Here is a 27165-nt window from a genome sequence, read left to right on the forward strand (position 1 = left end):
AGATACAGCAGTGAACAAGTCCCTACTCTCAAGGAGCTTACATTCTAGTGGAAGAGACAAAGAAACAGATGAGGATGATCTTAGCTGATAGCAAGTGTTATAAAGAAAATTACATAAGGGAGGGTGGTAGTCAGTTGCTAGGTGGCAACTCTGGATTGGATGGTTAAGAAAATTTCAGTTTTACTGTCATAAAGGACCTAACCATGCAAAAATAAGGAAAAGAACATTTCAGAGAGAGGACACAATTAATATGAAGGCCCTTACCAGTATGGCTAAGGCACAGTGAGCAAGAGCTGGCGAGGCACAAGGGTAGAGAAGCAGGTAGAGGCCTATGTGAACTGCTTGGGGGAAATCAGGAGTAGAAACAGATTTAAGGGGGAAGAAAACAAGAGTTCTGCTTTGGCTATGTTATATTAAAGATGTCTTTTAGCCATGCGAATAAATATGTCAAGCAGGGTCAGAAGTACGAATCTGGAGTTCAAGGAGTGATCAGGGCAGCCAAATGTACATAGACCAAATTCTCGGGCACTGGTATTTAGAGGTTTAGAAGTGGAGGAGCCAGCAAAAGAGGTGAGGAGAAGCCAATGAAGTAAAATGAAAACCACGCAAGGGTGGAGTCACAGAGGCATGGAAAGGAAAATTTCAAGAAGGAGGGAGTGGTCAACTGTGTCAAGGCTACTGAGAAGTCATTCAAAATAAGAAGTGACTACTGGACTTGGTGACATGGAGGTGACTTTAACAAGAGCAATTTCAGTGGGGCGGTAGATGTGGAATGCTGACAGGAGTGAGTTGAAAAGAAAATCTGATGCAATGAAGGGGAGATGGTGACTAAGACTGCTCAAGATTTACTGCAAAGGGGAGCAGAGAAATGGGGCAGTAGCTAGAAGAGAATATGGGATTGGGGAAGGTCTTCGTTTTTCATTTTATTTTTCTTAATGGGAAATATTTGTATGTTTACGTGATAATATTCTGGAAGAGGAAAAACTGAAGATGGAGAAGAGAGGAGATACCTGAAAGCAAAAAGTAGGTGAGATCCAGATCACCACTGGAGGGTGGGCCTTAAAAAGAGATCCATGTGGGTAAAGATGCAGGTGAGATGGTAGATATGATAGCGGGAAAAAAAGACAATCTGCTCTGACAGCTTCATGGTCCTGGAGCCATGATGACTGAAATGTGACCAATGGAAAGATTATCAGGGAGAAATGGGAGGTGGAAATATGACCAGGACAGTCATGACTTCAAGCCCCAGTTATGGTGTTTTGCTACGTGTGGCAGACTGTTGGGTGTTTTTTTTCTTTTGGGCGGCCTGGGGTCAAGGCACAAGTTTCAGGAGAAAGATAATAGAGGATACATCTGATAAATGGTAATGACCTCTGTGATTTCAGTCATGATTTCAATTTAGAATATAAAGAACTTTTGGACAGAAACTATATCTCATTCATCATTAAGTCTGTTAACTAATTTTAAGCACACACTTTGGGCTAGGCCTGTGCTGGTCAGCAGAAACAAATTAATAAGGCAAGGGCCCAGCCCACAAGGGGCTTAAAGTATTTGAGAAACATTTGCTAAATTTATTTAATTATGTATGAAGTAAAGAATTTGGCCTTGCCCAAAGAGATTTGGCTTTTGTCCCCTATTCCTGGGAAATAACCTATAAATTCTTGGCATTTCCTGAGCGATAGGAGTGTCTTTGTTATTCATGGTGAGAATCTCTCAGATCACACCTGATAGTATATGATAATGAGGTGACTCACAGTGGGCCCCTCCAGCCACAATGGTATTAGCTTCACTTCCTGGGAGGGGGGAGTTGGAGACTGAGTTCAAATAGGTGATCAATCAATCAGTGCCTATGAAATGAAACTCCAATAAAAACTCTGAACATGGAAGCTCAGATGAGCTTCCATGGCTGGTCATCCATCCTGTGTATTGTCATACATAGATACCAGGAGGGTAGGCAACACGTCCTAAGGACAACAGAAGCTTTGTGTTTGGAACCCTCCCAGACTCTGCCCTATGAATCTTCCTTTGGCTTACTTTTGACTTAAAGCTTTTTCTGTAATACACCTGTGAGTATAATAGTTTTCGGTAAGTTCTGTGAGTCCTTTCCGAGAATTATCAAATGTGAGGGTGGTTTTGAGAACTCTGACCTTTCTGTTAGTGTCAAAAGTGACAGCAGTCTTGTGGAGGGCTGTGTCTTCAGACTTTATGGCTGGGGTGACTCCAGGTTCATGTGACCTTATAGTTCAAAGGGATCCAGACATCATGTAAATTAGGCTACACTCTATAGATGAATAAAGAGAGACCTAGAGATGGGAAGTGACTTACCCAAGGTCACAAAATATTACGGCAGAGTGGGACTAGCCCCTGAGTGTCCTGACTCCCAGCACGATGTGCTTTCCACAATATTCTTTTGCAGTTTCGAATGTGAGGCTGAGCGGAAAAAAAATGTATCCTTGAGCCAGACTGGCTTTGCTACATGGGATTTTTGCAGGAGCCCCTATATTTAGGGAGGTTCATTCCTTACTATATTTCCTGGCTTGACTTTGATAGATTTCTTTTTAAAATATTTAAGCTGTAATAGTGAATGTTTATAAAATAAGGGGCTCGTACCAAAGAAGAGCTAATGCTTTCTGTGGGGTGGAAACAATATTGTTGTGAATTCTCTTTTAGTTACTGCACTTTTATGTTTCAAAGATCATTTCCATATAATCTCATTTTTATTCCTAGAAGAGACCTAAGCAATTTTTTGGTTCAACACCCATTTTACATTCGAAGATGCTGAGGTACAGAAATTGTAGGACATCTACCCAAAGTTACCTGGTGATTCAGTGGCAAGAACAAGGCTAAACTCAGATCTCTTGACTCTTAAGGTAGCCTTCATTTTAGTTCAGAATGACTTCCCTGTAGGAGGACAAGAGAGTGTTGCACGCATTTATAGAAGTACTTAAGGGTCCCTCACAGGATCCCAGAGCAACCCATTTTTGTTTATCTTATCTGGGCAGTGTCAGGCTCTCTTACTCTGTCATAAATTCTTTAAGCGACTACCAGATGTTCTCTGTATTTCTCATGGTCGAAGGGAAGAAGAGGACTACTTGTCACTCTTCCTCTATTGCAGGAATGAGCAATAATCTGCTAATTCCATCTCTGAGAGAGAGTGTGCACTAAAAGGTAAGGCTAGGACCCAAATATTTTGATTCTATCAGATTTAAAAAATCATAAAGTCGACCACAGGCCTGATTTTTTTTTTTAACCAGGAAAATCTTTTTATTGCCTCTAGTTAAGTACAAAATTTTAAATAATGGGCCTGTATCTCTAACAAGTAATTAAACTTTGTTCTCCTAAGTACCTACTATAATTCTCTAGTGACTCTCACTCCTGAAGTACAGGAACAGATTCTTGCACTTGGTCAGAGATCCGATAAAGTATGAACCAGCTACAGAAGGTGTGAAACACCTGCAAGAGCTTATGTATGATAATATCCTGCCACATGAAGCTACTTTCAAATTGGATACCCAAAAAGAGTCAGTCGACATCTATTAGCCCAGAAGTTCCCATTTATCCAACACCAGTAAAGATGAAAGTATTCTACCCAAAGAAATTTTTAGAGCTCAAAAGGTATTTAGATATCATCTCATAGGTGGGAAAACTGAGATCCAGAGAGGAAACTGACTTACCAATGTCATACTGTTTTATTTTAGTCATTTTCTACAGAAATGTTTTTGTACATTATGTTTCTAGCTTTCTTAAACAGAATATGGAATACTGACTAAAATGTAACCCTTTCTAGACGGCTCAAGTCTATTATTATAATATCAACTATGCTTCTGTGCTATGATTCTGTGATATTCAAATGATGAAAAGACAAATATGGGGGTAATTTGTTTCTATAATAAATAATCCAGACTGCTTTAAACTGTTTTTTCCTCTCACTCTCCTTTTTTCTTACTGAAGGATTTTGAGATCTAATTACTTGGCTTCTAACTATGGTATAATCCCAGTGAGACACCGCTCTTTAGAAAAGTGAGTTACGATCGCAAAGCCTAAGGTTTTAGGGAACCCATGCCCAGAGGCTGCTTGCTTACATAATAACAATAGGTAACCTTTATTGAGTACTTATGATATACTATGCCATATTTTGATTTTTTTACTTCATTTGATTCTTATAACAACCCTAGAAGATAGCTGCTGTTGTTCAGATCTCTCCTGAGCTAAAATAAAAACCTTGAACAAGGTCACAAAGCCAATAAATGGAGGGTCCGGGATTCAAACTCGGGTAGCTCTTACTTCAAAGCCCACATTCTGAGTCACTTTCTATTCTACCTCTCTAACTGTTTGAAATAGGATTTCGAAAGGATGATTTCTGAGATATTTTCATTTACAAGTGATAAAACTAGAACCCTAGAAAGGGTAGTAACATCTTCTGAAAGTCACACAGCTAAGAGAAGAGCTAGACTAGGACTCAGTTCTTAGATTGAGAGTTCTTACCACTTCATTATATAAAAGCTCAGTGGAGTTTGGGGATGTTTTTGAAAAATGAGATATCTCCTAGATTGGACTAAAGACCCTCAGGCCTAGGGTCCTTGCCTTTCTTTGGCCCATTCTAGAGCCATTGGGGCCTGAGGTTCCACAAAAATTTCAATGTGAATTTCCCACTAGACCTGCAGCTGGGTTACTGTCACTATGAACATGACTAGCCATGAATCACATACTGTAGTCAACCGAAGAAACCTGCCTCTTCTTCCTTAAGAAGGAAAGCAGATTTCTTATTTGAGTTTTACCTCATCACTCTCTCCCAGATTGAGGGAGACTCTCTTCCTCCCTCCAGACCAGCAGATTTCTCAGAAACATTCTTCTTTCTCTGCAAATGTGGCAGACCCCTTCTAGACAGTGAGAGGTCTGACCCAGCTCTTCCTCTGAGAGCTTCCAGATTAAAAGTGGGAGCATCCCAAGGGAAAATGGGTCTGGTTCCCTGGATACTTCAAGTTTATAGGGAAGAGATTCAGTAGTCCATCTCTGGATAGTGCAGATTGCTAATGACAAGATTCCTATAAGGAGTGGGAAGGAAAGGAAGAGGGAGAAGACTCCATATATCCCATCCAGGCCTATAGGTTTCTGATCTCTTTTCCATCCTAGAGCCACTACAGTCTAGAGCAGTGGGTTTGGTAACAGTTCTTGGCTTTCCTGTGTCTCTTCCTAGCTGCTTACCTGTGGCTGCTGGGTGGTTAAGGGTCTCTGAGGAGACAGGACAGGGGTCCTGGACAGCAGCTGGTTCATCTTGCTGATGACTAGTTCAGTGATGAGTTGTCTGTCCTCCACCTGGTGTTCCCCTATCAGTGGCATACTGCAGTCCATGACCTGGTGGAAGATGTGGCCCAGGTTAGGGAAGGGTCTGGAGACATTAAAGGCCTGGTATAGTCTTTCGGAATGAGTAGGACTTAACCCAGCAGAGATAGATTGGAGATGAAGCTGGTGTTCTTCTCTTCAGCTGGAAGCATGTTCCTTTGCAGAAATAGAACCTTTGTCCTCTCCTCCTCCAAACCTTTGCCTTGGGCCTCCCTCCAATCTTTACCTAGGCCAGTGCTCAGTGAGACTGAAAGACTGGTTGCTGAAGGCAGCGGGGAGAGGTAGACAGCAGGGGAGAGTACAGACCCAGGGCCCAGAGGTTTGCAGGCAGGGGGAGCCGAAACACATGAATGCTAGTTCCTTAACTCTCTGGTTAGGAGCCGGGAGTTCATCTCTGTGACTTTTCACCCACAAAATCTGTATCTCCACACATACTCTGCCCATTAAATGACTAGATTTTTGCCTTTGCTCATGAACTGGGATGACTTCCCTTTTTGCCCCAATCCTGATTCTTCCTATACCTCAAGGTCCAGATCAATGCTTTCCTATTTTAGAAAGTATCTGTCTACCCAAGATCACAGATTCTGTAGTCCAACTCTCTCATTTATAGATAAGAAAACTGAAGTCCACCCAGACAGGGGAGGAATGACCGCATAGATTGCTAAGAAGACCATGGAGTAGATTCTGAAGCCCACGCTGGGCTCCTGACACTAATCTTCTGCAAATACCAACTCCTGGTCTTTCCTGATCCTAGAAAGGTTGGGCAGGAATCTGGGTGAAAGATTCATACTGACACTGACTTTCCCTTTAATACGAGAAAAGGAAGTCAGCAAAGTTGTATTAACAGGGACAGACTGAATAAAGTGTCTCCAAAGCTTAGAGAGATGCTAAGAAGAACCTCCTGTATCCAGGAGATCTGAGTTCTAGCTCAGGTTGAGACACTGATTCACTCTGTGGCCCTGGATACATGTTCATGGCATTAGGCCTCAGTTTTTCACCTGCAAAGTGAGTAGATTGAATGATTCTTTTTGAGACCAAGAATAGTAAAAACACTACAGTCTTCCTAGAGGAATGGCATTAGGGCTAGGACCCCAGAAACCCAGACCTGGTATCTCTTACCCATGGTGTGGGTCAGCATAGTTGGTTGGAAACAAGAGCTCCAACCGGTGGATGTGTTTTGCTATGCGTAGCCACTGGTCATGTCATATGAAAACCTTCCCATGGTCCAGGAGAGTCTAACCTAAATGTAGTCCAGGCTGCACACACAGTTCTCAAGCTAAGAGCTTGGCCTCCAGCTTTGGGGTTTGTCTCTTACTGAGGTACTCCTTGAGCCAGACTTACCTCAAAAATGTAGTCTTTCCCGTCTTTGCCATGTACAGCCTTGACAGCACAGATGTCCAGGCCACCAAACATTTCAGAGCAGGTATCTACCCATAGCTTGTACCTGGAGGAGATGGGAAGATATCCTGAAGCTGGGGTATTAGCTCATACCAAGCTTGCTTGCTGGTCACATTTTCCTTGCTACCTCTGTCGCAACCTTCCCTCCCTCTGCCCCCATCAAACACATTGCCTTATCTTTAGTGCCCTTCTGCTTTGCTTTCCAGATCCTACCCATCTTCCCAGGCTCAGAGCAGGTCTCACCTGCTCTAGGTGAACTTCCTTGGCTATCCCAGCCCACAGTAACTACTCTTTTCTTGGAGCCTTCTATGGCCAGTCTTTATCTCCATAATTTAGCATAATTTAGCCAGTCCTGATCTTGTTAATGGCTGCTTGGGCTTTTGTGTTCTATCTGTCCTGTCTGATTAGAGGCTCCCCTTGGGCAGGGCTCATTTCTTACACCTCTTTTTCTATGGAAGCCCCTCCTCTTGCAGGGCTGGGGACTGAACTCCTTCTCTCACTCACCTGTCTGACATGGCGATTTGCTCCAGCATTGCAGAGCCTGTGTTTGTCTTCCAGTTCCCTGAGATCGACGTCCTCCTACAACAAGGTCCCACCAAGATGGGACAGGCAATGAGCCACACCAGTAAGAGGAAGGCATGATGAAACTTTCCAGAATTTCAGCTCACCACTGCTTTCCTCACTCCTTCTCCCACAAATAGCCTAGGTGCCTGTCTGCTGAGCCAAGAGCCTGGCTGTCTCTGCCAACCCCACACCTTCAATGCCTTCCTCTTTTCTACAACAGTCCTCTGCTCTGGCTCCATGAAGCCCTCTCAACCTTCCAACCATCAGAGTGCTTGCTCTCCTTAGAACCTCTATAGGACTTTGCCTGTATATCACTCACAATCTTACATCTATTTTTTACTTTAGTTATTTGAGCTAAGTCCTCTGTCCACAAGTCTGTAAACCACCTGAAGATATATATTATGTCTTGTATTCCCAGCAGCCTATTCACTTAGTATCTGGACTGACTTGGTACAGTAGTCCTCTATTTTCTGTGTGTGGTTCGCTATCCATGGTTTCAGTTACCTGTGGTCAACTGTGTTCTGAAAATACTGAATGGAAAATTCCATAAATAAACAATTCATACGTTTTTTTGTATGCTCTTCTGAGTGGCATAATAAAACCTAGCACTGTCCTGCTCATCCTGCTCAGGATGTGAATCATCCCTTTGTCCAGTATATCCATGTTGCATATGCTCCTCTCCTATCAGTCACTTAGTATTGATTATTAGATCGACTGTCATGGTATCACAGTGCTTTTGTTCAAGTAACCCTTATTTTACTTTATAATATCTCATTTACCTCACTTCATCTTATCATATAGGCATTTTATCATCTCACAAAAAGAAGGGTGAGTATAAAACAATAAGATATTTTGAGAGAGGAGACCACATTCAAATAACTTTTATTAGAATATATTATTATAATCGTTCTATTTTATTATAGTTATTGTTGTTAATCTTTTACTGTACCTAACTTGTAAATTAAACTTGATCATAGATATGTTTGTATAGGAAAAAACATAGTATATATAGGATTTGGTACTGGTCACAGTTTCAGGCATCCATGGACAAGGGGGGACGGCTGTATATATGAATTGAGTTCTATTGATCCTGAGAACACCCTCAGGGTTCTTGCGACTATCTCCCAGTGGCTTCCACACTAGCTCACTTATTCATTCATTCAACAATTGGTTTCAGAGGGCCTACAGTATTAGTAATGCGATTCTGGACAAGTCAGTTAACCTCTTCAGGCTTAAGTTGCCTCATCCATCAAACAGAGCTGATGCAATCAAGTCAGCATCCTATTCTCTGCTGTGCCCTCTGCATCCTCCATCCATAAGCATGTGTTAGAGTCAACCACTATTGGACTAAATAGGAGGCAGATAACCTGGTTTCTTGTTCTGGATTTGCTCTTGACTGGCTGGGTGATCTTAAGCAAATCACTTCACCTGTCTGAGCCTCTTCTATCCTTGTGTAAACACAAGGTTATCACAGGGACCAACAGTTTTAAATAAACTTCAAAACACCAAAAATATGTCTTTTTAATTATTAGTCTTCACTCAGACACAGTCAAGAAGATGGGGATGGCCAAGGGGATAGAAAAGCCGTGCTCACGCCACTTACAAAGACCTTCATGTGCTGCCCTTGTCACTCACTATTGATTGAAGATTGGACATGCTAGTCTTCACTCAGCAGTTCCCAGGAGTACCCTCCCTAGAGAGCGGTCTTCAGACAGTGAGAAACTTAGCATAGCTAGTATTCCAGAGCCCTCAGGCAGAGTAGCGAATAGACAGATGTGGTAATAACAGCTCCTCACACTTGTATGATACTGCTTTCCAAGGTTTTTCCTCCTCAAGTTCCTCACCAGACCCTCATTGCAACCCCTCTGTTGTGAGTAGACTGGGATTCTTGCCCCCACTTTGCAGACAAGGAGATTAAGACACAGAAAGATTAGATGCCTTGTCCGAGATTGTATCTCTAGTCAAATATAAGATAAAAATCCAGGCCTCTTGGTTTCCTCATTGTGCTCCACTTTCCTCTACACTCCACTACCCAGCTCAGGAAAAAAAAAAAAACAACTAACAGCAGAGTGGCTCGCTAAATCTGAATGGCAGCACAAAGACGGATCATAATGAAAATAACACTGTCTTCTCAACAGTGGTGTTTTACAGATGTCTCCCTGTGACAAGGCTGGGCTCCTCAAGGACAAAGGCAGAGAGTCACTCACTTCCATGTCCCTAGCACAGTGCCATGGTACATAATAGGGTTCTCAAACCATTATTATTGAGCAATAATAATGTCTTTTACATTTCACACCTTTCTCTAAGAACAGGATGCAGAGCACAGATCCATACAGACTACCTGGGGCATGTGGGAGCACAGGGGACATGGAGAAGCCACTCAGTGACAGCTCAACTGCCTCTCAGGACTCGTAGGACTTCTGACCTCCACAGAAGGACCCATACTATTGCCTAAAGAGAGTGGAGCAGGAACAGCACCTTCTTTCCACCAAATGTGGATGTCTCTGGGTCTCTAGAGTGAGAGCTAGGGGAGAAGGAAAGGATCTCAAACCTTATCTTGGCTATTGCCAAGCCAATTCCTTCTTCTGAGAGCAAGGGGATAGCCAAAAGTTTGGGGAAGAGGAGCTAAGAGTACCTAAACATTCTCCCAAATAACTGACTGTACCTTGAAAATAAAAAAATAAGTAAATGTTTTTCTAAAGCTGCTCTGATCACCCACCCTTAATCAATTGTTGGGGATTCTCTTATGCTTCGTTTAAATTGCTTTCAGAAACTCTAACTCTTAAAAATGTGATGTCTCCTTTTTAAGAATCAAGACACTCTTTCCCCACCATCAAAAATGTTTTGTGTTTATTTAGGGATTTTAAAATTAAAGGACAGGAAATCTGCTTTTCTAGGTGCCTGAACATATTGATTTTTCTGCTTCTTTTAAGTAGTTTTTATAACGGTCTTTTCAATTATCCTGTCTTACATTGTGCATAATTTTAAAGCAAGCCTAAATTTCTTTCTGAAGCAGAAAGACTATAAATAAAAAATTACAAACTTTTAAAATGTAGGAATCTAGTTGATAAAGGTAAAAAAGATCCTATGCCTCAGTTTTCCACAAGAGCTGTTCCATGAATACTTATTGGGTGCCTACTGCTTGACTGCTGCTGCACAAGGTAGTGGACTGCAGAGCTGATTCTATCATTTATGCCCGAGAGCTCAGAGGAGATACGAACTCACATGTATGAAAAGTGCTAAGCTAGAGGTGTATGAAGGGTTATGAGAAGGGAGTGCAGGGAGGGGCTCCTAACTAACTCCAGGGGTGAGGAGTGGAAACACTAAAAAGGGGATGAAGGAAGCAAAATGAAAATAGATGGGTAGGGAAAGGGAGGCTGCTCAACCTTGAAGTCTGCTGTGTCTTGGGTGGCAAAGATCAAATTTATATATTATAATGTTCTCTCTTTGTAAAAAATAAATAAATGGAGGTTAATATTTCTAAAACTGGAATCGTAATCCATTTGCATTCTTAAATATATTATGGAAGATCAGGTAGTCTTGAAATCTTTTGTTTTCTAAATTATAATGGAGGAAACCTTTAACTTTCCATTCTGGCAAACGAATACAGTTCATAACCATTAGGCTTTCAATGCTCTGTAGTGTTTTTAGGGCTATATATTTACATTAGGAGTTTCTTAACTTTTTCTGTGCTCTGGTAGCCTAGTTAAGCATACAGACTCCTTTCACAATATAAAATATATAAGAAGTGTAAATGTATAAATTATATAGGATAACAAAGGAACTCAATTATTTAAAGTAATTATCAAAATAGAATTATCAAAATAGTAAGCAAATCAATAATTAGTAAAAAAAGTTTCTTTTTAAATAACAAATATATTTACAGGGGTAAATGTGGTGGCAGGTCTAATAACTACCATGATTCTTAAGTAGTGATAACAGCAATTAGTATTTAGAGATATCTGTCACAACTGTACAAAAATACAAAAAGTCTGATTACCTTTAGTGACAAAATCACACATGTTGTGGCTACTGCTACAGTCTGTTGCCTTTGTTCATAACTGAGGAGAATGCCAAATTTCACTTAAAGGCTAGTGAAAATAAATATTAATTTTATTTCTCATTTTAGTTCATGGACCCCCTCCTCTCACTTGAAAAGAACCCAGGCTAAGACACTCCGATTTGAATGGCACCATCTCTGTTCTCTGCCTTGTTGGTCAGGATGAGGTTAAACCAAGAGTTGGCTGCTATCTGAAGGCTCAGATTCTCTACTGGGCTGAGAAGAAAGTGAAGAGTGTCTAATGGGACCCCACCCCCACTCACATGTAAGCCTTGTAGTTGTTGCCTATCTTCTGGACCCGGATGTCATACTTGGCATCAATGAAAGGCTCTGCTGTGGCGTAGGTCTGGGTGAGGGCCACCACGCTAGCAATGTCCTGGAAGTCATAGTGGTTTTCCACCTTGACCTAATAATGTTGGAGCAAGGCATAGAGGGAGAAAATGAGACAAACATATATACATGCTGAGAGTCACCAGAGCCCTGAGCCTCCAAACCTATCAAGATGTTTCCCATCCAGATGCAAACCTGGGTACCATATCTCCCTAGGAGGATCCTTCTCTCTAGTTTCTCCTGCCAGGGCTCAGGAGCCACACTTGCTACAAAGATCCCAAGGGACCAAGCAGGTAGCCTGATTGGGTAACATTAATGGCTTTGGAGAAGCCAAATCATCTTCTCCTTGGAAAGAATTCATCAGTAACAGAGGTGGGAGAATAGTCCATAACTGGGCTCTATGAAAAGTGCCTCAATCTCTAAGCACAGCCGGCTGAGCCTTACCTTGCCCATGCCCGAGTGAGCATGGCCAATCTTCACCACCACAGGGAATGTGGGCAGTGTTAGCTGAAAGCAGAGGAGAAAGGAATGAATTGGTTAGAGCATGCCTGTCTCTCTGCAGAATCTTACAAATATTTTTCTTGGGAACACCCGTGGAAGGCCCCTTTAAAGAACTAGTCCAACCTACTTGCTCTACAAATTAAAAAACCGTGGCCCATAGAGTGACAATGAGTTGCCTAAGATCACAGCATGTTAGTTGCAGGGCTATAAAACCTGGCTCTCCTACTTGGTACTCTCTACATCTTTAAAATGTATTGTTTCAACCTTCTCTGCATTAGACAAACCCCCATGCAGGACTGGTCCATAGCCAAAGAGAATGTGTAAAATGTATCTTTGAAAAGGTGAATTTTACTGTATGAAAATTGTACCATTGTAAACCATATTTACAAAAGGAATATATCTTGGAATCTTAATGTCCCTTTTGTATGCACCTCCCTTTTCAAAGGTCCAGCTTTCCTATACTGAACCTATCTTTTCTCCCCCTTTCACAGTCTCTTCATTGCTCACCAACACCCCAAACTCACCACCAAACACAGCTTAGTATGCTGAGGCCTATTTCTGCCTTGCTTGGGGACTGGAAGAGAGCTGACATAAAAATTCAACACGTTTGTCATTTGAAAGAGATCCTTAAGAGAATAAACTCTACCTTGAGGTGGCTATAGTCAAACAGAGGAACAATAAAAACTTAAAAGAAGAACTACTACCCTCCAAATGCAAGAATTCAAGCTGTTAAAAAATGGTGGTGAATGAAGTAATACGGTGGAGTGGAAGGAGCACGGAACTTGACATCAGGAGACTTGCATTCTAGTACTCTCTGCCACTGACTTTCTGCAAGTCACTTCACCTCACTGAGCCTCAGTCTTCACACATGCCAAATGAAGAGACTGGACTGGACACTGTTGAAGATCCTGACCAATTATACATTAGATTCTATATTGGTATGAGTATTGTGTGCTGAACCAACCCAGACACCAAACCTCATCTTTGTCAGGCTCAGCTTTCTTTCAATTTCCTTCTTTTCAAATATCACTACCACATTGAAATGAAAAGATGTCTTTTAAAGAAAATAATGTTGACTGATGAAAAGTCAGATTCTCATGTGACTAGATACTGGGAGTACCTGACCTGAGGATTTCAGTATTCTTGGCTGAGGCCAGCTGATGCTGGGGCAAAGAGCTTCGAAGGGACTTGGAAATCATGTAGTTCAACGTTATTTTATGGAGAATAAAGTGAGGCCCAGTGAGGCAAAAGCTGCAAAGCTACCTAGTGACAGAGTCAGAACCTAGCCTCCTACCTTCTAGTCCAGCACTATGTGGCATGATCCTACTACAATAATCCCGTGAGTCTCTTTGTATTTGGAGCCTTGGAGCACTATACTTTGACAAACAGAGTGGACAAGGCTCTGGTCGCACTACTCCAAGTGCCTTGCTTGTTTTCTAAGCTGCCCCGCCTTATATAACAACACATAGTCTCTCTGGTGAGTTGTGACATGAGACAGCAATCAATGTAGCCTAGGGTCTGAAGAGGTCCCGGTTTTGCCCTAGCTGATGAGATAGTATGTGCTTTGAGCTCCCACCAAGAGCACTGTCCTCAGCCATCTGCAGTCTGTGGCTCTGGGTATGGGAAAGGGTTTCTAAAGCACTGGCTGCTCTGACATCTCCTCCACCCCCACTCCCCACCACCCGCCCCACTCCCCAGCCAACAGAGCCAAGACACACACACACACCCCTACTTTCTGTGTCCTATTCCATTACTGTTTACTGTTGCTTTGGAGCCTCCTAAATAGGGCATTGAAAACACTTCCTGCAGCTGAAAGAAGCCCTGAGTAGCTTGTCTTATTCCCAGTGTGCAGCTCAGCAAGGGGTCCGTCCTTCTCTGTCACTGTATCTTTTTTTGCCTGTTGTAATTCTGTCTGCCTCTGCCTGTCTCACTCTGCTTGTGCCTTTCCTCACTCCTGTTCCCAATGCTTGAATCACACAGTCCCTCCGTCTTTTTGCCTCAAGCATTTGTCTTTGTTGCGCTTCTTTTTGCCATGACACCATTCCCTCTCCCAGCGCCATCCCTCCACTTTTGGGAGGCTTAATTGCTCTGACAGGGAAATAGAGGCTAGGAGCCTCTCTCTTGGCTTTCTTCTTCATCTTAATGAGCGTGCCGTTCAAGAGGGCCGCGTCCCGCAGCCGCAGATGGCCTACAGCCAAAGGAGGGCGGAGCCCATCCGGGTAGGATTGGCCCGAGGTCTACCTCATAAAGCCAAGGGCGAGGGGCGGCACGTTCTGAAGGAGCTCTGGAGGGGCTGTTTGTTCCTACAGACCCCACTGTCTTAGTCGGGGCCCTGCAGTGTCATGCCCCGGAGCCCCCGGACCATGCCGAGCTGGGTGCTGTTGCTGCGGCTGCTGGCACTGCTGCGGCCGCCAGGGCTGAGCGAGGCATGCACCTGCGCTCCAGCGCACCCCCAGCAGCACTTCTGCCACTCCGCGCTTGGTGAGTCTACAGGCCTGGGAGGTCCACAGGAGGGGGTGGTTCTGTGGAATTGGTATGGGGCCCAGCTGTAGACCCGGAGAGAAAAGGAGGTGCTCATATCCCTCACCAGTTGCTTCCTGTTGGGGCTGGTGGGTCAGGCAGGGCAGGCACCATAGCAACCTTGCAAGCACAGAGACTGACTGATTTGCAAGGAAATAAAGACTGTGTAAGGGGCCTCCACAGTGACCCCCCCAACACACACACACACACACACACACACACACACACCTGCCTACTGTAATTAAAGATGTCAGTGAACAAGTCACTGGAACTGCCCAGTGATTATTTTAACTACTGGATGGGGGAGGGGGAAGTCAGGGGCTGGGGAGTTGGGCTTTCATTATAAACAGCTCTCTGTGTCCAAGCCTATAATTGAGGTTTCCACCTTGTGCCCACCCCAACACACATCTTTTGCCCCTTCTCTTCCCTCTGCCTGGAATGCCCCTTCACCTACCTTTAAATTCCTGGCAAACTCCTATTCATCCTTCCAGGTCTTATTCAGGTACCTCCTCTCTGAAGGCTTCCTGACTCCTTGGTGCTACCACAGCATCTCTAACATCTTAGTGCTCCTGCTGTGCTGTTGTTCTTTGTAAGTGTGTTCTCCATTAGACCAAGAGTTATGCAGGATGGGAACCGTCTCTTAATCATGTTTATGGGCTCAGTACCTAGTGTTAGGCCAGGCACAGAGGAAAAACTTCATAAACAGTTTTTGATTAATGCCCAAATAGCAAGAGATGAACTACCCCTGTGCAGGTCAGATTATTTATTAATTCAATAAACATTTACTAATACAAATGCTGGGCAGGCTCTGTTTTAGGCCTTGGGCTACATCAGTAGATGACTGCACAATGACTGTCCTCCAGGGGCTCCTCCTCCCTCCTTTATCCTGATGCCCATCTCTACTCCCTGGTACCCTGGGCTAAGGAGAACTAGACTCTAAAAACTAGCAGGTAAAATGTAGAGACTGTAGGACCTAATAGGCCTGCCTGCATAGGAGGAGTTTCTAGGTCCTTACTCTCTCACATCATTCTCACAACCCAACAAGACCTAAACTCAGAATTCTCCAGGGACTCCAGGTCATCCAGATCCCAGATGGACTGCTCCCACAGGTTATTGAAGGTTCCCTTTTTTTGCTTCCTATGCAGCCATCCGGGCCAAAATCTCCAGTGAGAAGGTAGTTCCTGCCAGTGCAGACCCAGCTGACACTCAAAAAATGATCCGGTATGAAATCAAACAGATAAAGGTACATGGGGACAGGACAGGGCTTTTACCCCCTGCACTGTTGGGAAGAATAGGGGGGTCTGTATTCTGGGAGGGGTAGGGCTGGTATATCAGGCACCCCATCTCAGTGATCCAGGGGTGTAGATGCTGAAATGGAAGTGGATGACATGTTGGGAGCCGGGGTCAAATCATCCGAGTGACAGTGCAGGACAGAACCTCAGTGTCCTTCTCTTCTTATAGCTGCCTATGCAGGGGGCCACTAGAGGTAACTCCTCTCACTGGAATAAACCAAGGTTCAGATTTTTTTAAAGAGAGAAATAATCCAGTTGGGCTATCTGTACACCAAATCCTAGACTTTTGCTTAATTTTCGTAGATCGAGAAATGAGTTTTTCCTGTTAAAATATAACGTTTACTCACTGACTCAATATTATTTTTTTGTAATTGCCTTTCAGATGTTTAAAGGGTTTGAGAAGGTCAAGGATGTTCAGTATATCTACACCCCTTTTGATTCTTCCCTCTGTGGTGTGAAACTAGAAGCAAATAGCCAGAAGCAGTATCTCTTGACTGGTAAGTTAAAGAGCAGCAAGTGGCCCAAGAGTCTCTGTCCTAAGAAGGCAGCCAAGGAGGAGCCAGGGCTGTCAGTGGGCAGCAAGCTGACCCAGGTGATATTTTCTTGGGTATAAAATAGAGCTGTGTTACTAAGAGGCAGCCTCTAAATTGGGAAGAGCCTTACATTGGTAATCTCCCTTTCAATGCAAGAGTCCTCATTATAGCAATCTTGGCCACTGCTTCACTACTTTAACGACAGGTTGCTCGCCCAGTGTAGGTTGGCTAGGTTCCATTTTCAAACAGCTTTAATTGGCATAAGATTATTGGTATCTTGAACCAAAATCTGCCCCTCTGAAACTGCCCTTTGTGGATTCGGCTCTGCCCCCTGCTCTATGATGAACCCTCAGAGGCCTGAGGACAACAGATACTCCAGGTCTGCTGGACATGTTTCCTAGCCCCCTTTCTATTCTGGCTACTTTCTCCAATGGGATATAGCCTGTCCCTGTCCCTTCCCTAGCACAAGATCCTGAACACTACAGGAGAGGTATTAGTTTCACAGAGTAAAGAATTGTGTGCGTGCAATCCCCACCCCCAACATGCACATTATAATTACTGTACCATATGATGGCATTAGCTTCAGACAACCACATCGGGTCACACTCCTGACTCATAGTGAGCCTTTGTGGCTAACTCACACCCCAGGCCCTATTCTGGGGGTACAATAAAGCATAAACTCTAACAGGAGACTTGAGTGTAACATGGTTCTGTCTCCATCAACTTGGGCTTAGGCAGGTCTCCTCCATACTGAACTGGTTGAGATAAAACAGTTAAAGAACAACACAAGAATATGACTCTATAAATGAATGAATACAATACTATATTATTTCGTAGTTCAAGGAAGAAGGTATTTGTGTAGTCATAAACAATTAGGGAAGCTTCACTGTGTAAGCAGATCTAAATTAGCCCTGAAGTATGAAAAATACTTAGAAAGGTAATGGAAAAAAAACACAGCAGATGGGGAGAAGAGGAGGAGAAATTCCACTATCTGCTCATCCATTCAACAATGAATGGACACCTACTTGCTGCCAGGCCTTGGCTAGGAGAGTGGAGGCTCAGTAATAAGTCATAGACCTCAAAAAGCTCAGAGTCCAGACTTGACTCTTGAGAAGTCATAGGCATTGGAAGCCACACTGGTAGGGGCTTTCCAGCTCTAAGGATGTGGAATTGTGCTGCTCTGGAAGCCTCTGGATGGGAGAAGCAGAGGCAGAGCATACTGCTTAGCCCTCCATGTCCCAGGACTAACAGATGAGGCCACCTCCTTCCTAAGTACCTACCCTCTGTGTGCCTAACCCTCTGTGAAGCATCGGAAAGCAGGCAACATGCTCTCTGCCCTTAAGGAGTCAAGTCTAACTAACGGTGAGGATAAATGACAAAACACAGGTCTACTAAAAAGTCATCAGTGGCATCTATGCTCTTCAGAAGGCACAAGCTCTTTTGTCTAATGTTGAAAGCCCTTTGTGACCATAACACTGTTGACCTCTCCAGCTTTGTCTCTTGCTACTTATGACTGACAGTTCCAAGCCCCTCATTTTCCCCAGAGTTGAACTAAACTATTTGTAGTTATAGAAGGTGTTTAGCTGGGCTGCACCTTTGTACAGGATAGTTCCAATGTCCAGAAGTCCTTCTCCCAACTTGTCTGGCAGGTAAACTCTGACCTATCCCTTTGAAGCCCAACATAAGCATCATCTCTCCTAAGACACCTTCCTTGCACCCACCCCTTCCACAGACAGAGATAATTGTGCTTTCCTTTGTTCTTATACTGCATCTTGTATATAATCACACAACAATGTGATTTTTGCCTACTTAGCTGTCTGACCTACTAGTTTAAGCTCCTTGAGTGAAAAAATCCTGTCATATTTATTTCTGTATTCCTGGTACCAGGTCCAGTAGTTGCCCAGTAAATAAATGATTGAGCAACTAAAGTTCAAAGAAATGTGGACCACATGGTCAGGGATGGCTTTGAGGATGAGGTGGTACTGAAAAGTGTCTTTGGAAGATAGGAAAGAGTATGATAAGTAAACAAGGGGAACTTTCTTATAGGGAAGGGGAAAGACTTACTAAGACAGGTATGCGTAGATATTTGGGAAGGGTAGGAAAGGGGAAGGGACCTATTATTTATTGAGCATCCTCTGTGTGCTGGGAACTTTTAAAATATTAATTTAATTCTGACAATAACCATATAATTCTCATCTTCCACTTGAGAAGTTACATGACTTTCTTAAGGTCACACAGCTAGTAAATAATAGAAAAGAAGGGCGTTCCACCAAGACTCTGACTTTAAAGCCCATGTTCTTCTCTCTGCACCATGCTAAAGGAAAAGGCTTTCATCCCACAACTCTTCTTTCTACAAACATAATCTTTGATATAAATATTATAGAGGTTTTTCTGGTCCCTTCATTGAGCCTTATGTTACCAATGCCACCTAAAAGCCATTGAAAAGGCTTCAGTTCTGAGCTCTTCAAGTAACTGGGCTCCTGGAGCTTCACAAGCAGATTCCTCATGCTAGGTTCTCCTCCATCTCCCCTTGAAGGTCAGGTCCTCAACGATGGCAAGGTCTTCATCCATTTGTGTAACTACATTGAGCCCTGGGAGAACTTATCCTTTTTGCAGAGAGAAAGTCTGAATCACCACTACCACCTGAACTGTGGCTGCCAAGTAAGAGATGTCCATTTACAAGGTCTTTTGTGGGTGGGGAAGGGTCTTGAAGCTTGCAGCCTCACCCTTCATGTATTCTTTCCTTCATGCATGCATTTATTCACTTACTAGAGTATACTTGAGATCTGCCATGGATCTGGCACTGTATGAAGTTGCGAATGGGAAAGCAAGATGGTCCATAGTCCCTGATTGCAAAGTACTTATATTTTGGCAGGGAAGGTAGCCATAATATAAGGCAGACTGAGGTAATATAGCTACCGTTTAAAGAGAGGCTACTCTTTGCCAAGCCCCGTAATGGTCAATTTATTTAAAATATTTTAATCTAGTCTTTATAACAAATGTGTGAAGAATTAGGATTTCAATTTTAAGGTGAAGAAATTAATACACTAGGAAGTAAAGTAACTTGCTCAAGGTCAGTGGCAGAATAAGGACCCTCAGGTTTGTCTGACTCCAGAGATGCCATTAGAGAGGCAATACTATATGTGGGGAACACAGGGGAAGGAGAATTTTGGAAACTGGAAAGGCTTCATATGACAGGGGCATTTGAGCTAGACTGTAAGAATATGTAAGAGTCTGAAAGGCAATAAAAGAAAAAGGACACCTTACTCACTTTGATGTTGTGTGGCTATGACTCTAGATCACCACCTGCTATACAGTGCCCTGTACCATCTCAGCCCCCAATGAGTGCCTCTGGACAGACTGGCTATTGGAACGGAAGCTCTATGGGTACCAGGCCCAGCATTATGTGTGCATGAAGAATGTTGATGGCACCTGCAGCTGGTACCAGGGACACCTGACCCTCAGGAAGGAATTTGTCGACATCATTCAGCCCTAGTGCCGACCAGTGACCACCACATTCTTTTGGGAGTCCTGAAGACCAACCCAGTTCTCCTCCTTTGCAGAGTTCAGGCTGTCACCACCGGCCTCATCGTTGCCAGCCAATGGGAAATACCAAAAGGATGGCATTAGAGCAGGGATGGGGCATGTTCCAGCTTGTGTCTTCGACCCCAGCCCAGAACCTGTCAAACGCTAAGGAAAGCAGCATGGCTTTTCTGTCCTCCCCTCAGACCTTCTCCCCTGCCTCCAAAACCCTTTTAGTCTAGCCGGTACCTGTTACTGAAAGTTTTGATTCTGGCTTAGTTTGTTTTCCAGAGCCAGAACTATATTCCCTTTTCTCCCTAGGAAAATATGTTTTCTCTTACATTAATTGATCTGATGGGAGAAATGGTGAATGTTATACATGTGAGAAGGGGTAGCCTTCTGATGTGCAATACAAGAAGGCAGGTTGACAGTTATCATAACAGGCTGATTTGCAAAAATGAAAAGAACAACATATTGTGGCTGTGTATCCTCTACTGCAGCGGTCCCTAACCTTTTCGGCACCGGAAACCAGTGCTCCTATGAAAATCTAATACCTGTTGATCTAATATCTGACCTGATCCTATGAATACCTAATGCCTGAGGTGGTGCTAAGGCAGTGATGCTAGTGCTGGGGAACAGCTGCAAATACAGATGAAGGTTTGCTAGCTCGCCCGCTGCTCACCTCCTACTGGGCCCGGTACTGGTCTAGGCCCAGGGTTTGGGGTCCCTTGCTCTACTGAAATCTCAACTCATCCTAATCTTCTCATACACTTTCATCTGTTTGGGGATGTGACTTGCATGGTCATGGAGTCACTCAATGTGAGACCTACAATGACCTAAACTCCCTCCACACACTGTAATCCCCTTTATACCATTTCTGGCAGATGGTCTGGCACAGTTAGCACACCTCTTTGGACAAGAATAGACTTAGGTATTATCTCTCTAGGTGAACTAACTTTAATGCCCTTAACTGATGTCCATAGGCTTCTCTTCTGTTTCTTTTAGAAATTCTCTACTGATTAGTAATGTCTTCATTCCAACTTTAGAACTTTTTTAAGCCAAAAAGCCTTTCTCTTATAGAGATGAAATTTCAATTTAATTTTTGACACCTCAGAGATATCTTAGGAGGTCTTCACTTGAGGGCAAATTTTAGGATAGAGGCCAGAAGAAAAATAACACAAGGCCCCTGTGGGAAAAGGATGGTAGATGGGGAGTATACTTTGCAATTTTTAAAAATTTTTTTGGTGGTTAGCCCTGCTAGATATTACAGTAGGAAAAATCCAACTTTGCTCCTCATCGTCCCTTAAACTCAGTCCCCTCACCACTGTGTCTTGGACTCCCGGAGAACTCCAAACACAGACCCCTTAGGGTTCCTCAGCCTCTGCAAGGCTTCCTGGCTTGCCCTGAAAGGAAAAGCCTTGCTGTTGGTCTCAATGATTTATTAAGGACAAGGGCTTAAAGTTCCAGAGCCTCTCCTTGAGGAAGCTCTGACAAAGATGAAGGAGGTAGTTCTTTTCAAAGCCCTAGGTCATTGTTATTCATCTTCTGCATATTGTTTGCTGATAAGCAGGGCCATGCACAATATACCAGAAGTTTCTTGATTCGCAGAACTGGTGCAAGTGGAGATCCTTTTTGGAGAAGGGAGTAGAAGGGAAACACATAATTTCTACCCCAGAGTACGCCTGGAATGCTAGAGCAGGAGGTCTCCATCAGTGAGTTAAATAGGAACACCAACTGACCATGAAGGCCTGGGGCAGAGGATGTGGGGACAGAGAGGGAGAAAGAGATTGAGCTCAAGGTCTCCATGAAGGAAACATTAGCAACAGCCTCTGCACCAACCAACCATGCCATCTCTCTACTCCTTCTGATATCCTTGGACAGTCTCAGAGAAGGCACAGTGTTAACCCAATCTTATCGAAATCTTGACAAAATCAAGGGAATAGAAGGACTTGGTAATTACAAAACAACACCTTATATCTGAGGAGCACTTCACACTTTTCCAGGAGGCAATTACTTAAAGAATCTCGCTTAAATTTTGTAAGTACCAAATTAGATATCTTGGTCAGTAATAATTACACCCATTTAACTTTCCAATTGGGAAAGTACACATAGTGAGGGAATGTAACTAGTCCAATGATATGTGGCAGGGCCAGGGCTAGAACTCTAAACAGTGGGATCTTCTGGTTGCTGATCTATAAGTTTACTCCTTTCTCAGCTTGATAAACTGGCTTGTTTCTGCTCTACCTTATTTTGTCTCCAGATTTTAGAGACAGGGCTATCAGCTAAAATCCAGCCACTCTGGCCCCACAAAGCAGGTCCACAGTTCAACCGCAACAAAATCTCTGGGGTGAAATGCCAAGGCCCTCTTTAGAGTCCCATAATCACATGTGAATAAGCTCAGAGTACAAACAGCAGAGAGAGTAAAGTCTCCGCTCAATCACCTACCATCTCTTTGTGGTTGGGGTAGTATGTCTGCTCAATGAGTGGGAACTTTTCTCCTCCCAGTGTCTTGTAGATGGTGACCAGCTGGGCAAACTGCAAGAGAGAAGCAAATGTTTCAGCTTATCTAGATAACAGACAAACAAAACAACATTCAAAGATTTATTTTGCATTTGCTCTGTTGAGAGCTTTGTGCAAAGCGCTTTGAGGATATAAAAGTGAACGATTCCTATCCTCAAGAAACATATTCTTTAGTTGGGGAAAGGTGAGAATGAGGTAACATTCATTCAGTACCTCCTCAATTTTAATGATATTTCACTCAATCATATTAAACTGAGGAACTAGGTACTTTATCATCATTTTATATATGAGACTCAGAGAGGGTAGGGGAGTTACCTAAAGTCACCAAACTGCAAAGAGGTGAAGCTGGGATTGCAATTTGGGTCTCTAATTCTAAACATCTGCATCTCTCAAGCTGGCAACTGATGAAGCTGGATAGGTAACATGGGGCCAAGTCTTGGAATTTCAAATGCCAGGCAAAGGAATGGTATTTCCTATAGGTAGTATGGAGTCATCAGAGTTTGAGCAGGGGGTCATGAAAGAAGCAGGAAGGTTTTGATGGTCATGGTATATAGAATAGACAGACCTAATGTTTCTGGGTCTTGCTACTCATCTAAGAACTGAACTCAGCTGGACTCTTCACCTATGAGAAAGCAGAACAGCTCCATGAGGGAGAGGTGAAGTACACACAATTATAGTGTCAGGGTTGAAAGGCCTTTCTTTGGCAAACATCTAGCACTCCTGCTTCACTCCCTTACATTTTATAAGTGAAGAAACTGAAGCCCAGAGAGGTCACTTGCCCCATATCATACAGTAGTTGAGTCAGATTCATAGCCAGGCCCCTTTATTCCCATTCTTTAACTCTTCCTATTTAAGTAGTTGCCTTTCAGTTTCTACAGAGACCTTGCTCTTCACACAGGAAACACAGAGGACTTTCCTGCTCAGTCCATTCACACACATTCCCACAAACTCATCCCCAGTGCACTGACAGAAACAGTAATCCAGCATCTTCACTCTAGTGTTATTTTTACAGTCTAACCCAGTATCTGGAACTGCTAGAAGGAAAAGTTACCAGATCAAACCTGCCTTCCATTTATCAGAGAAAGGAAAGCTAGAACATTTTTCAACATCCTAGGTCCTATTCTATAATGGATGTTGTGGCACATGAGCCTGTGAGGAAGATAGGTTTGGAGTTGTAAACAACTCAGGACTTGGTTGCTAGAAAACTGGAGTCTTCTGATTCTTGTTCTCCCTCTAACTTGCTAGGTATCCTTTGGCAAATGATTTCTTCTCTCTAGCCCTCATTTTCTTCATATGTAAAATGAGAGAATTGAATTAGATCAGTCCTTAAACTTTTTACCATTAAAATTTTGTTATATTTCCTCCCAAACTCCATTATCAAATGGCAGTTCAAGTGGTCATCTGTTGTGGTCCTTCTGTGGGCAAAGATAGAATTTTGTTATTGTTTTTGAAATATGGGGAAATGTTGGAATTTCTGGGTCACTTCACTTAGTGACATATAGTTTATGACTCCAAATCTCTAATTCACAGACTCTCAAGCCCCTAACGTTTCATTATTGAAAGAGACTTTAGAGACCTCTGGACAAAACATCTTATTTTACAAATGAGGAGACTGAGGCTAGAGAGAAGCAAAGGAAGGCAGGCTCCCAGATCATGCCTGGAGTTGGGGCTGCACTGGGACAGCACCCAGGTCTCTTCTCGCCAAGGCATTCTCCATTGTGCCCTCCTGTCCTTGCCATTCTTTGGTTCTTGAACTTGCTTTGACTATCAAGACCAGCCCCTCATACCTTTCCTGCCTCGTCTGATTCTCTCCTCCACTTCATCTGACCTTTAAACCCTGCCTGCCCACTTCAGCTTGGCCGACTCCTGCTCTGCCTCTGGATACCTGCCTGAGTTCCCAAGACTCCCCAGCATCCCCAGCCAGCTCTGCCTACAACCTCTGTCCTGCTGCAGCCCACGCCCTGGCATGGCACCAAGGCATGTGGGTCCCTATCTTGCCAGCATGTAGCAGAGTTACACAGACACGATACTGATGCCAGGAAGGCCCACGGCAGACTCCCAGAGTCCTGGGACAGCCAAGATTAAAATGGTAGCCAGTTCCCAGGCATTAGTTGGGCCCCTAGGAGCTCGCCCTCTTCCACCTTATCTCTAGCAGTCCTTGTCTGCTCAAGGTACTGGGCTTGGCATCTAACCCTTGCATCCTTGGAAACTTAGATTAAGTCATAGGCACACAGTCACCAATTAAGCAAATGTAATATCTGATAAGGGTTATTTACTTTATGCATAGACAAAAGGATGGATTTGGGATCCGGGGGTGATATTGGCAACAAATAGGAAGATAATGTTCATTATAACCACTTATGCAATGAATCAAGGAAAATTTTGGAAGAAATGGGATTTCAAGATCAGTCTGAATTTAATAAGTTATCCTTATCCCTCCTAGAAATAAAATGCTTAATTCAACCCTAGTGTATCTGTCTCTAAAAAACCCAGAAAGAGTGACAGGGTTTATTTGCAACAATATGGGATGGTGACATTCTTGCTTTCCCTGGAATGCTATTTTCATTGATAGGTCCACTTCTGCTTCCAAAATCACAGTGTGCCTGCCATGACCAATTTATGAGATGGCAGATGTGCTCAAAGACAGTGATGTGAGGTAGAGCCTTTCCCAACTAAGGCCGTTCCTCACACCAAAAGCACCCACGACAAGGAAATTTAGAAAATAGGAACTACAGTTATCATTTCAGAGGTACCCCCCCGCTTCGCAATAGTCACCAAATCTGTCCACTCCCATAAATTGCAGAGAATAATATATAAAATGCCATAAATGTGGCAGCTGCTTAGTGAAAATGAAGGGAGAACTTGAAGTCTGTCCAGGGAGCCCTGCTGTTCTCCTGTGTTGCCAAAGGCAATGCGCTGCGATTGTGAATGGGTGAGAATGTGAACCCTCACCAGAGCCCAGATCCCAGATCCCAGAAGGGGCAAAGCCCTAGGCGTAGGCTTTCTGATTTTCCCCTCCCTGGCACAGTTTTGAAACATAAAGCAGGGAACTAGTTTCTATAAGAGACCCGAAATACTAGGGTACTGTAACAACCAGGCTGGGAAACTGGTGGCAGTTTACAGACAAAGAAACCGCAGCACAGAGAGGTTGTAGTTAGAGGTTGATGAGTGAAATTACCCAGAAAAAGCTCATAATAGAATAACCTTGTGTGGCTATGAGAGACCTGGATCCTACACTTTTACCTGGGGGAAGGGACCCTCACTCACCACCCATGGTTTGTCACAGAAGTTGTAAATGGATTCCAGTGAGTTGATGCTGGGGAGGCCTGCGTACTGCATGCCAATGATCAGGTGACGGAAGTCCTCATTCTCTGCCATGCCGAATGCATGCTGCCGGATGAGCACAAAGTCTGGCCGGAAGGACCTTGTAAGAAGGTAGAGGCAAGTGTGCCATTAACTAGCACCTCAAGTCATACATACATCACTTTGTCTCCCATTTCCAAAGCCCAAGACAGAGAAGGGAGTTTAGGGGCCACCTGGTCCAAGTCCTTCATTTTGTTATTATTTCTCTATGAACTAGAAATGAGGTATTATGGCACATCTCAATGAAGATTTGAGAAACAGATTTCTGAAATGCCCTTATTCCTCTAGGTTAAGCGCTGCCTTTTTCTAAGGTACCAATGCTCTCAGGAGGGAAGAAAGCATTTTAGATTCTCACACCTTAAGTGAATAAGAATTTCCCCTGTCTCTATGTGGCTCCAGAGTTGGTACTCCAAGGGAGTGCCGGAAGACTCTGAAGACAACATGCTTCGCTGACTTGACCATTCTACCATGGATATCTCTTATTTCAGTGTCCTGTTTTGACTCCTTAATGCTGCTCCTTAAAATAGGCAATGCCTTCATCGGGTCCCCAAGAGAGCAAGTATCCAGATGCCAGACTTCCCAATGTTATTCTTCCAAAGCGGACACTAGGGAGAGGTGCAAATATTTTTTGCAGAACTGAGGTTGAGCAACAGCTACAGGAAGCACTGAGAGTACAGAATGTTCCCATGCATGGGAAGGCTCCCTGCATTTCACCTCTAGCCAGCAAAGCTCCTAGCCACAGCTGCTCTACAGGACCAGGGCTCCTGTCTTCATGCCCTTACTCCTGAGGAACCCCATCTTCCCAAAGATTCTATTCTGTGGCAGCATCTACCCTCAAGGCTCTAGGACTTGGCAGTTTCACCCCCTGTGCAATGACCTATCTGGTTCTTAGCCCAGGCACCTACCCAACCCCCACCTACAGCTCCAGTCCTGCCCAGGCTCAAAGATCATTCTTTTAAAGTGAGAGTGGAAGGAGCCCTCCTCAGTCATTCAGGGAACTTAGCATTAAGCCAGTATGGCATGTGTTAGAGCTGCTCTGACCTCCCAGTTTTGGAAAACTGGCTCCATCTGTATGCCTAAGATCAAACCTTATATCTCAGTTATAGGAACTGAGCTCTAGACTAGTGGACAGCTCTTGAGTTCCTACACTGGTATCTGGAAGGGCCTGCTTTATTCTGGTCAGATCCCTCCCAGGACCCTGTCACCACCTGCTGTGTGC

At 43.7% G+C, this 27165-nt stretch overlaps 2 protein-coding genes across 2 annotated transcripts in view; one reads left to right on the forward strand and one right to left on the reverse strand.

The window, feature by feature from the left end:
* Window positions 1-27165, reverse strand: part of SYN2 (synapsin II) — a 175514-nt gene that overhangs the window by 17266 nt on the left and 131083 nt on the right. The window contains 6 exon segments of the mRNA XM_023536909.1: window positions 5206-5355; window positions 6685-6787; window positions 7246-7320; window positions 11629-11771; window positions 12140-12202; window positions 22509-22598. Of these exon segments, the coding sequence (XP_023392677.1) occupies window positions 5206-5355; window positions 6685-6787; window positions 7246-7320; window positions 11629-11771; window positions 12140-12202; window positions 22509-22598 (624 nt within the window).
* TIMP4 (TIMP metallopeptidase inhibitor 4) lies at window positions 14465-20527 on the forward strand. The gene is made up of 5 exons (XM_011370554.2): window positions 14465-14677; window positions 15862-15959; window positions 16391-16505; window positions 19078-19202; window positions 19840-20527. Exons 1-5 carry the CDS (start codon window positions 14539-14541, stop codon window positions 20035-20037), a joined length of 675 nt encoding a protein of 224 aa, XP_011368856.1. The 5' UTR covers window positions 14465-14538; the 3' UTR covers window positions 20038-20527.

The sequence above is a fragment of the Pteropus vampyrus genome, unplaced genomic scaffold (assembly GCF_000151845.1).
Source record: "Pteropus vampyrus isolate Shadow unplaced genomic scaffold, Pvam_2.0 Scaffold171, whole genome shotgun sequence".
In the NCBI taxonomy this organism is placed as follows: domain Eukaryota; kingdom Metazoa; phylum Chordata; class Mammalia; order Chiroptera; family Pteropodidae; genus Pteropus; species Pteropus vampyrus.